The sequence below is a fragment of the Phyllopteryx taeniolatus genome, chromosome 14, assembly GCF_024500385.1.
Source record: "Phyllopteryx taeniolatus isolate TA_2022b chromosome 14, UOR_Ptae_1.2, whole genome shotgun sequence".
In the NCBI taxonomy this organism is placed as follows: Eukaryota; Metazoa; Chordata; class Actinopteri; order Syngnathiformes; family Syngnathidae; genus Phyllopteryx; species Phyllopteryx taeniolatus.
In genome coordinates, this window is record NC_084515.1 from 3160795 (window position 1) to 3172285 (window position 11491).

At 42.6% G+C, this 11491-nt stretch overlaps 1 protein-coding gene across 1 annotated transcript; it reads right to left on the reverse strand.

Annotated features, from left to right (window-relative positions):
- Positions 1-903: 903 nt before the first annotated feature.
- Positions 904-10497, reverse strand: snorc (secondary ossification center associated regulator of chondrocyte maturation). The gene is made up of 3 exons (XM_061797551.1): positions 10338-10497; positions 4910-5083; positions 904-2960 (listed from the first exon to the last, which is right to left on the reverse strand). Exons 1-3 carry the CDS (start codon positions 10402-10404, stop codon positions 2851-2853), a joined length of 351 nt encoding a protein of 116 aa, XP_061653535.1. The 5' UTR covers positions 10405-10497; the 3' UTR covers positions 904-2850.
- Between the last annotated feature and the right edge of the window lie 994 nt (positions 10498-11491).

Sequence of the window (11491 nt, forward strand, 5' to 3'; positions counted from 1 at the left end):
GGGGCTGAGGACCTCACCAGACCCAATCGAGAGGCAGGGTCAGACCCAGGAGTACACTCGAGAGCGGCCCGGTGGACGGGACACCTCCCACACCGAGGGACCCTGAAAAGCGGCCACCCAGAGGAGGCACTGACGTACTGAAACCCGGTACGACACCCGCACCCTCCCGACTCCACATCAGCCCCCGAGAAACCCTGAATATGTGTATGCGCCTGGATGTGACTAGTGAAAAAAGAAAAAAATATTATCAGTGAATGGTGGAGTGTGCTGAGTGAGCGATTAAGAGGCATGGCTCCTGCAGGGGCGGCACGGTGGCCGACTGGTTAGAGCGTCAGCCTCACAGTTCTGAGGACCCGGGTTCAATCCCCGGCCCAGCCTGTGTGGAGCTTGCATGTTTTCCCCGTGCCTGTGTGGGTTTTCTCCGGGCACTCCGGTTTCCTCCCACATCCCAAAAACATGCATGAATTGGAGACTCTAAATTGCCCGTAGGCATGACTGTGAGTGCGAATGGTTGTTTGTTCCTATGTGCCCTGCGATTGGCTGGCAACCAGTTCAGGGTGTACCCCGCCTCCTGCCCGATGACAGCTGGGATAGGCTCCAGCACGCCCGCGACCCTAGTGAGGAGAAGCGGCTCAGAAAATGGATGGATGGATGGCTCCTGCAGGTTGGCCCCATCAGGGAGGACAACCACAGACAGGGCCGTCCTACCCAGCCCCCCCCCCCCATTCCAGCCAGCAGCCACTACCTGCCCCCGAGTGTGGGAGCCCCCCCCCCTCCCCCCACACCCCTCCCCAAAAAAAAAAGTGTTTAGTTTCATTAAAGACGAGATTGCCCATTGTGAAAGTACGCATCAATGCTTGTTTGTCGACGTGTTAATGTCCTTGGCGATCAGCCGGCCACTAGTTCAGGGCCCGCACACAAACACGCACACAAAAATGCCATCTTGGGTTTTCTTTTCATGGTTTTTGCCTTTTAATTATGAACTGGAAAAAAATAGTCAGACAGTGATATTAATTACTGAGGTGTCAAAGTAAGCACACACAAACTATTAAAATAAAGTATTAACCCCCAAAGCCCCCACCACCAACATCTCATACCGATTCCTGCAAATCAAACAACACACAAAAACTACAAACACATTATTTGCTCTGCATATTAAAAAAAAAATCCTCACTTGATCAGAAGGGAATAATCTGAACGAATATATATAAATAGTACATAAACATGAATACAGGATTCCAATAAAATAGTATTCCCTCGCATATTCTACTTGCAGATTTTTTTTGGGGGGGGCTATCCTTTGTCTGCTGTAGAAGTTTTGCTTTGGTGGCATCTTGGTGTCAAGTATGTTGAAGTAAATTGGGGAGCTTCATCTAGTGCTTTGGCGTCATCTTGTGGCATTTTGGTGCCAACGAACTACATTGAAGCGAGTTGAGGGGCTTCCTGTATGATGAAACTTTTTAGAGGAGGTGTTAATTGCCGCAGATTTTCCATTCCTTGTGGCAGGGCCTGATCCCTAACCCCCGTGAATAGCAGGGGGGGAAATAGTTTTAATGTGAAATTAGGGACCACAACAAGACGTTCATTCATAAACTCTGGGAGAAGAACCAGCCAGTTTTGAAGAAAGTTTCTTTAAAGGGGTCATAACATGGAAAACTGACTTTTAATGGCTTGTATAAAAAAAAAATAGTTCTGTCTGTGGAGTGCCTGCCCCCAAATCAAGTATGGCATTAAACAAGCAAGTAAATATTTTGTTAGCTGCCTATTTTGTCTGTAAGCAAGCAATACTGCACTTCCAGCCACTGTGATGTAACAGTGTAACAGGTCATTTACATAATAACAGCCCCCACACTAAGTTTCTCCACCCATGACATGATCAGCTAGGCTGTGCGAAGATCCAGAGTCACTTTCAAGCACCTACAAGGAAGCGCTATCATGTTAAAGCCAAAGGGCAAGAGGCAGCGCTGCAGTGTTATAACAGATTAGATGAAGTGCTGCCTGCGTGAGTCAAAATGTAATCAAATCTTTAAGGGGGTTGGCTTTCTGGAGGGAATATGGTTAACTCAGCAGAATACGTTTGCAGTCTGGGCACAGTGGGGCTAAACTCTACATCAAAGCCAAAAGGTTAAGGAAAGCTACGTTGAGTTTTGTTGGATGCACGGATTAGCATTAGCGAGCAGCGTAAGCTTCTGATAAGCAGGACATACTTGATTGCCTTGTGAAGTTGTTGACGCGGTGGATGTGGGTATTTGTGTTTGGTGTGTCTAGGCGCCACATAGACACAGCGTAGTGTTAAAATGCTTTTATTGTCTTTACGTCAGCCCCCCCACACACACACTCAGGAGCTGCTTGCGTGCTGTTCAATTCCGTAGCTCCACCCCTGCTTGTTATGGTAATGAAATCCAACTCACCATTGGCCAAGCAGTATATGGAGCTGGATGAGGCCCACCCCATCAAAACAGGCTAATTCCTCCAAGGTTAGTATAAAAGAGGGTGAAAAGTGTGGTGAAATCAATTTCTTCTTGGAGTATTTTGATGGTAACATGTCACAGACATGTTGTTAAGACACCTAGAAACTGTTTAAATGATGAAAAAACAAAATACATAACATGTCTCCTTTAAAAAAAAAAGAAAAAAAACTGTCTTTGACCATGCAAAATTAGCACATATTGGTGCACAGTATCTACACTTTCTCCATCAGGGTACCTGCCACAGCATTAATTAATACTCAAAATGTTCACAACAAGAAAAGCAACGCGCGCACACAGACACACACTCACACACAGACACACACACACACACACACACACGCGCGCGCAGGACACATACTCACACGCATCCAAACACACTCTAGGAGGCTGTGAACTTTCTGAGAGTGATGACGATGAGTGCCAGGAGGACGGACGCTCCCAGGAAGACGGCGATGACAATGGCGGTGATGGCACCCGGTCCCAGGACACCTACACACACACACACACGCACGCACACACGAGAATGATTTTTAACATTTCAACCTAAATATTCACGACCTGTTTACAATAATTCCCACATATTCATGGTTCACTAGTCATATATTGCCCTATTTGCATTTTTTTCTTCTAGGGAACATATCCCTAACGATTCACTGAAAAACTCACCTACTCGTAGTTTTGTGCACTCTAAGATGCCACCAAAACTCAGCCATACCATCCATCCAGCCATCCATTTTCCGAACCACTTATCCTTACTAAGGTTGCGGACATGCTGGAGCCTATCCCAGCTGACTCTGGGCAAGAGGCGGGGTACACCCTGAACTGGTAGCCAGCCAATCACAGGGCACATACAGTCCCCTCCAAATGTATTGAAACGGCCAGGTCAATTCCTTTGTTTTTGTTGCATACTCAAGACATTTGGGTTTCAGATCAAGAGATGAATATGAGACAAAAGTTCAGAATTCCAGCTTTTATTTCATGGTCTTTACATCTAGATGTGTTAAACAATTCAGGACACAGCACCTTTTGTTTGAACCCACCCACTTTTCAAGTGAGCAAAAATATTGGAAAATACATTATTCAATTAACTTCAAGTTCTATTGGGTTAAGGTCTGGTGATTGACTTGGCCAGTCTAAAGGCTTCTTTATACTCGCTGGCCTTTATACTCGAACGCAACCCACGCGCGCAGTTTTGAAAATGTACTGCAGTTCTCCTCCAAGTCGGGGGTGTTGCTACGGCTGGTATTGGATAGGACACCACAGGATGGAGTTTCCTCAGCATTTTTGGGCCATTTTTACGTTCCTTTCCGTAACAAGGAACAAAGCAACAACAATGGCGATCGTGGAACAGTGTTGGCTAGAACAAATGGCCCGAGATGACCAGATGATAATTTAATTTAATTATGCTGCAAAATTGATCAAGAAGACGACGGCGTAGATGGTATGTAGAACCAAGGGGAACACTGAGTACGTCATCACAGCATGTGACTAAAACAGACCAATCACGAGAGATGATCTCTGCGGCATTCTACGCGCAGCAACAATTTTTGTTGTGTGCGCGTCAAGTGACGCAGAGGGGCCGTGTGGGCCAATTTGTCGGTCACGCGATGCAATGCGGGCGTTGTTGGGCGAGCGCGGGAGTATAAAGCAGGCTTAAGACCTTCCACATTTTCCCCCTGATGAAGTCCTTTGTTGTGTTGGCAGTGTCTTTTGGGTCATTGTCTTGTTACATGATGAAGCTTCTCCCGATTAGTTTGGATGCATTTTTCTGTAAACTGCCAGACAAAATGGTTTTGTAGACTTCAGAATTCATTCTGCTGCTACCATCATGGGTTACACATCAATAAAGACTAGTGAGCCCGTTTCAGAAGCAGCCACGCAAGTCCCAGCTATGACATTACCTGAAGAATATCTGCCGCCATAATGCATGGGTGTAGTCAGTGAATGGGGCGATCGGTCATTGCGAACAGCCTCTCAAAATATTCACATTGTCTTTTGTATTATTATTTATTATATATATATATATTTACTGCGGCCAGGGCAATCTGCTTCTTCCACGACAATCGCACCATGTTGTTTGTGGTTCGATAAAACTGTACAAATATACAAAAAACACCACAATTGTTTTATTGATTATTTTACTGAATTACTTTTAGTTGTGTACACTGATTTCGAAAGTTCAGTCTAGTTTACACTGGACTCTAATGTGCATGTGGGTCTACTCTAGATAATGATAGGCACACTAAAGTTAAACTATTTCAGATCTGAATGTCGCTGATGTAAACCACCAATATGTGGGGGATTAACTTTAGGTTTGCACTTTTTAAAATGATAGGACATAATAACTTATTACAATACATTTTTACAGACCCCCGATTAGAGAACCTGTCATACACACTTAACAACACATCAGAGGGGAACAAAATGCTGCTTTTTACCTTCCTCCTCATCCAGGGCAAGGACTTGCGTGGCGTCCTCATAGTCGAAGGTGAAGGCCTGCTCAGTCATGTGATGAAGGGGCTCCTTGGTGGTGGTGCTGGTGGGGGCCACGTCAGCAGGGGTCTCTCCTGACACCGTGTCCTGGTTGTCCCTGGACGGGTCAGCGACCGTCTCTGCAAAACAGGGGAAAAAAAGGGGATTTGAAGGTGAGTTGATATAAAGCGTGATTACCGTTGGTTCATTTGAGTCGTCCAAAAGGGTCTTCTGTGTGCCCCCTAACGGCTCAGGAGCAGCAGTATAAGGAAGTCTTTGTAGGAAGGCAGCATTTTGTCTATTTGAGCTTCATGTGGTCTCCTGTCATGTTTTTTTTTCCTTCCTTCGACGTTCCAAGGAACCTCGCGGACTGGCTGAAAGCGCCTTCAGTCGGGGCGATTATCGCAGAAGAGCAGATTAAGAGGTTCTTCAACATTAAAGCCATGAAAGCGTACACTCTCTGGATACTTCATTAGGTTCACCTCCAACATGCTCTACAAGAAAGATCCAATTTTAATCAATTCAAAAAATATGGTTGAGACATAATGTATCTTTGTTGATCTATGCCAGCAATGTATAGCAGCAGGAAGAATAATTAAAGTAAAAATACTTTTTGTTTTTGTATGGTGGTGTGCCAAGGGATTTGTCTTGTGTAAAATACAGTATGTGCTTTGGTTCAATAAAGGTTGGGAAATAACGCCCTGGTGAAATCAGAACTAATTAAATTATTGGGATGCTTGGACATGCAATCAACAGGAAGTGAAAATGGAAGAAAATACAATGTGTTGTTGGTCTATCAATCAATCAATGAAAGTAAAGACCATTACAGTCAAGCAGTGTTGTGAGGTGTGGATTACTCGTTCAAGGTCCTGAAACTGTTCAATAATAGAAAAAGTCTGATTTTGACAAACTTGGTGATTCAGTTTTCAAACAAGGGTCCTCATCATTTTCACCCCGAAATTAGTGACCATAGACTTTTCATCAAAAGCTACAGAGCCACATAGCACACGATTAGACTCTTCAGGATGCAACAACAACACCCTCTTCTTGTTCATTAAAATTTGAAGTTAAGCAAGACTTTCAGTAAGAATGAACCCTTCTATTCTAAAGGAACATACATTTGGCAATCATCCAAAATGCCATGTTTGCACAGTATAGACCAGAGTGAAAACATATATAACAAATACAACAAAGGATTAAGAATTGAGCCCTGTGGGACCCCTGTACCCCCAAGCAAATACTCAGTTCTGTCTTGACTTCTAAAACCCAAATGAAACATGTCCAAAATATGATGGTCATCCATATAAGGCTATAATAGTGTAGACTATTTTCTCCACTATTTGGGAGATAAAAGGAAACTTGGAGATGGGTCAAAAACTAGCTAAAATAGAAGTGTCCAGGCCAGGGTCCTCATTTGTCAAGAATGCGTACGAACAGAAGTGTGCGTAAAGCATGCGTACGAACATTCCCATGCAACGTATGTGATTGATAAACTTGGACTTGTGCGTGGGGACTTCAACCTCTGAAGATATCAGAATGCTTGCCCCAGTATTTTGGATTTTATGGCCATTATAAGCGTTTTCCTCTCCAGAGGGGCTCACTATACAGAAAGCCTGCATTCCAAACAGTATTTTGCTTGTTCCTTCTTCTCAGACAAGTACCTCAATCTTGGAGAAACTCATTTTTTTCCACCCTTTTTTCAGACAGGCAAGTAGTCCATATAGGGGCGGGGTTGGGGTTGAATAGAAGTGAATCTGATAGCTTCATGACCGCGGTGCCCACTTTGCAACGAAAACAACTTCCACTCTTCCGGGAAGACTTTCTACAAGATGTCCGAGAGCGTCTGTGAGGAATTTCGCTGATGTTAGACCATAGAGAGGGCTCTGCAGTTCACCATACCATCTCTGTAATGGGTTATCCCAAAGGGCAAAGGGTTCCTCCACATCAAATTTCGCCAAGCATGCCTTTATGTATATATATATATATATTCACACAAACACACAAGCTGATCCATTCACGCACACATTGAACCAACACATACCAAGAAAACCATCCAAATATGTTGACGCTGGGCCTTATTCAACATTGACTCTGTGGGACTGTGAAGCCTTCACTGAACTATTTGTTCTTGTTCCTTCTTTACTGTCATTTGATTTGCTGGGAAGTAACCAAGTACAAATACTGTGTATGTATACTTGAGTAGATTTTCAGGTATATGTACTTTAGTTAAGTATCATATGTACTTTAGTAGAGTATTAATTTTTTTTGCTGACATTTTACTTTTGCTCCTTAGATTTTAAAATCTGTACTTTCCACCCCTAAATTTGTCCAAAAAAAAAAGGCTTGTTACTTTCTTCAACCTCCTAGTTGTCAAAATTGGTATTAAAAGTCATTTTAACTTTTGTACCTTAGTACATTTTAGAGTCTGTACTTTTTTATTTTTTATTTTACTTAACCTTTTAACCACCCGCTTAACCAATCATAAGAGTACATTAAAGGAAGCAGATAATCCAGTTGAAGGACCATAGATGCATTTACCATGAATGCCAACTCAACCGTTTATTAGACCATGTTTTTTTTAGGAATGATTTAACATTTATAACATGTTTTGTTATTGTACAACTCAAATAATGGTGTGTTGTTGCACCCCACACAGATGAGATGAAGACAGAAATGTGGTTCTATATTTTCTTCAATATCATGACCATGGCTTGTGCTGAAAAATGTGACTGCAAAAATGACAGGGAAAACTTATTAGAACATCTGTACTTTATTTGGGGTTAAACAGAGGTACTTTAAATGTTGGCAGGTGTGTGCTGACTCCCATTTAACATGAGCTTGAATGTGATTGGTTCATTCTGAACACAACAACAGTCCCAGTTTTAAGAGGGTGTGTACACGTTTGCACCTACATTATCTCAGTTGTTTATTTTTACTTCCGCTCTTGAAAATATTTTTTTTTTTCTCAGTTTAATGTTGGGAAATGTTTTGAAATGATTTATCTTGGTGCAACTGTTTTATATTTCACAAAAAAAAAAACTGCTTTTGGACAGTGGTGTGTATACTTTTTATATCCACTGTAATTATAATTTGTGAGTACTTTTGCCATCCTTGATGGTATTCAGCAGAAATGGATGCCAAGCGGCGTCTTTTTAGCTTTGTGAGTATTTGTGTTGACCCAGAAGCTTCCTGTCCCCAAAGCAGGACGGGAGGTTTTTGGAGGCGCGGGCCTCAGGCCAGCAGCGCCATCAATGAGGCGTTCAGGGGCCGGGTACAAAAGGCAGCTTGTGCTTGCTGGGCCCTCGACCGGTAACAACCGGCCCGGCCCAAACCAGACAGCGGCTGGGTTCTGTTTGTCAAACAAACTTGTTGATGGAGTGGTTTGCTAAAGGCTGATCTGACTGGAGACGGCAACTAATAAGAACATGGAAATGTGTTTCCATGAGGACCGTTTTGACTTTTATGAGAATAATGTTCCAAAGATGTTCTCATAGACAGATGTACCACACTAATTATTTAAAAATAAATGAAAAATAAGTAAAACGCCATGTTGCTGGTACAGTAAAGCGTAAATCTGAACTCTCGGTGCCTTGAGTTTTATTCGTTCCGTGACCATGCTTGTAACTCAAAACATAAACTCAAATCTTCTTTCCCTATTGAAATGAATGCAAATGCCCTTAATCCATTCCAGCCTCCCACCCCCAGAAGAACAAACATTTTATTAATAAGGAAAATAGCACACTATAATATTGATTGTATGTAAATTGTAAAAACATTTAGTAATAACATAATATACATTGAATATACAGAATTAAACAGTCTGTGCATCACGATATAATGCTGCAATTCATTTCATTGTGCTGTTCCTTGGCCACCAGAAGACAGTATAATACAGTCATGCAGACACAAATGAAGAATAGACTTCTACAACTGTGAGCGACAGTAAGATGCTGTAATATTGGTCATTTTTCATAAAAGAATACAGTGGACCTATCCCCCCAGTTTGCGGGGGATAGGGACCGGGCCAGACTACGAATAGCGAAAATCCGTGGATAACTGATAACCCTTGATACCCATTATAATTGCTCTGAAAAAAAAGTATATATTTATATATGTTTTTTATGTTTATTTTTTTAACCTAAAGAAATTATTGAATAAGTGGGGATAAACTGCTGATAAAGCTTTTCTGGGTTGGCTCCCCCCTAAAAAAAAGAAAAAAGAAAAATGAAAGCAAAATTAAAAAGAAAATGGGGAAAAACAAACTGCACTGAAAAAAACAAATTGCAATCGTTCCTGTCCTACTGTGTTGCGTGTTTTTGTTTGTACATTTAGGACAAACGTTTTTGATTGAATTCCTCATTTTAAAAAACACAATTCAAAGAACACAGTTTTCCTCATGTTTTTGAGATTGTAGGGTGAAAGCTGCAGCTGGCTACCAGTGTGGAGTGAATGGGTAGCAACAATGTGGAAATGAAATGCCCATATTTTGAGGGTAATAGCCCGTCAGCAACATACAATATTAATATATATATATATATATATATATATATATATATATATATATATATATAATTACATATTTTAAAAGTGATTGTACAATGTATCTAAAAAGTTGTCAATTACAGCATGCGAAATTAAATGAATCATTTAGTAGTGGACTTCAGTGATAGCTATCTGTCTATCAACCTGTCCATCCATCCATGTCTAAAACTTATTACTGCGCACGCCCGATTGTTGTCGTTGACCTCAGTGATGCACGGGTACATAAACAGATGTCCAAATATGTCCATCTATCTCAATGCTGAGAACATCTACAGCACATGTAAAAATATTCACTTTTCACGGACAAACTCTAAACGGGCTCCATTCGAAGCCGACTCCATTCAAACTTTGCCTTCCTGATTGTCAAAGAGCAGCTTTTACAGCGTCAACAAGTGCATCATTTTCCTCAGCCTGCTCACACACAGTTACGTGTGTGTGCGTGTGTAAGGGGACACACAACACACCTTCATGACGCACAGATCAGCTCTTCATCAAAGCATGTCAAATGATCCATCTATCCATCTAAAATACATCCATCTTCTACATTGGTTGTCCTCATTAGGGTGGCAGGCGAGCTGGAGCCTATCCACGCTGACTTTTGGCAAGAGAAGCAGGGTACACCCCGCACTGGTCGCCAGCCAATAGCAGGGCAACGATAGACAACCAACCATTTGCACCCATGGACAATTTAGTCTTCAATTAATTCAACGCATGTTTTTGCCTATGCGGGATTCAAACCATGAACCCATTGACTGCTAGGCTAATGCACAAAAAACTAGAATAGAAAATTGAGTTCTATGAAGATTGTCAATTGGATGAACTACAAGTGCATGTGTGAGGGAGCAGTTTTACCTGAGCGGACAAAGACCACCAGGAGGCCCAGGAGGACCAGGATTCTGCAGGTGCCGCTGCGGACCATGACGACTACGACGCAATGTCCTAAATCTGCCGAGGCTAGAAGAAGCGAAGAGCGGGCGAGGATCTGAGGAGTGAAGGTGGAGGCTTCTGCAAGTTACGGGCGAGAGGAGACTTAGGCGGTGGGTGGGAAGCCTGGAAGGGTGGGACTAGGTGTGTGTACCCGACCGTCAGGACAGTGCCGACTTTGTGAGTTCATCTCAGTAGCGCCCACCCACTCCCAAACTCCTCTGACCACACAGGCGGGTGCGAGGTAAACATGACGCCGCGGCTGACCTTGACCAGGTCAAATCACCGGCGTGCCCGATGATGGCTATTTTGCCTTCTTTTTCCGCCACTCGGTGGAGTAGCTAGCAAATACAACCCCAATTCCAATAAAGATGGGATGTTGTGTTTAACACAAATAAAAACAGAATACAATGATTTGCAAATCATGTTCAACCTATATTTAATTGAATACACTACAAAGACAAGATCTTTAATGTTCAAACTGATAAACTTTATTGTTTTTAGCAAATAATCATTAACTTAGAATTTTATGGCTGCAATACGCTCTGCTATGCAAAGCAAAAGCCATTTCTCAACAACACCCAGAAACGCCGCCGGCTTCTCTGGGCCCGAGCTCGTCTAAGATGGACTGATGCAAAGTGGAAAAGTGTTCTGTGGTCCGACGAGTCCACATTTCAAATTGTTTTTGGAACTTGTGCACGTCGTGTCCTCCGGGCGAAAGAGGAAAAGAACCATCTGGACTGTTATGGACGCAAAGTTCAAAAGCCAGCATCTGCTGTTTTAGTGCCAATGGGTAACTTACACATCTGTGAAGGCACCATTAATGCTGAAAGGTACATACAGGTTTTGGAGAAACATTTGCTGCCATAGAAGCAATGTCTTTTTCATGGACGCCCCTGCTTATTTCAGCAAGACATTGCCAAACCACATTCTGCACGTGTTACAACAGCGTGGCTTCATAGTAAAAGAGTGTGGGTACTAGACGCCTGCCTGCAGTCCAGACCTGTCTCCCATTGAAAATGTGTGGCGTATTATGAAGCGTAAAACACGACAACGGAGACCCCGGACTTGAAAAGCTGAAA

What these genes read in the sequence shown, in the direction of transcription:
- snorc (XM_061797551.1), bottom strand. Translation starts at nt 10,404, where the DNA reads ATGGTCCGCAGCGGCACCTGCAGAATCCTGGTCCTCCTGGGCCTCCTG. An exon ending in GGTGGTCTTTGTCCGCTCAG is followed by an intron (nt 5,084 to 10,337) that starts GTAAAACTGCTC and finishes CCTGTTTTGCAG; the next exon opens with AGACGGTCGCTGACCCGTCC. An exon ending in TGCCCTGGATGAGGAGGAAG is followed by an intron (nt 2,961 to 4,909) that starts GTAAAAAGCAGC and finishes GTGTGTGTGTAG; the next exon opens with GTGTCCTGGGACCGGGTGCC.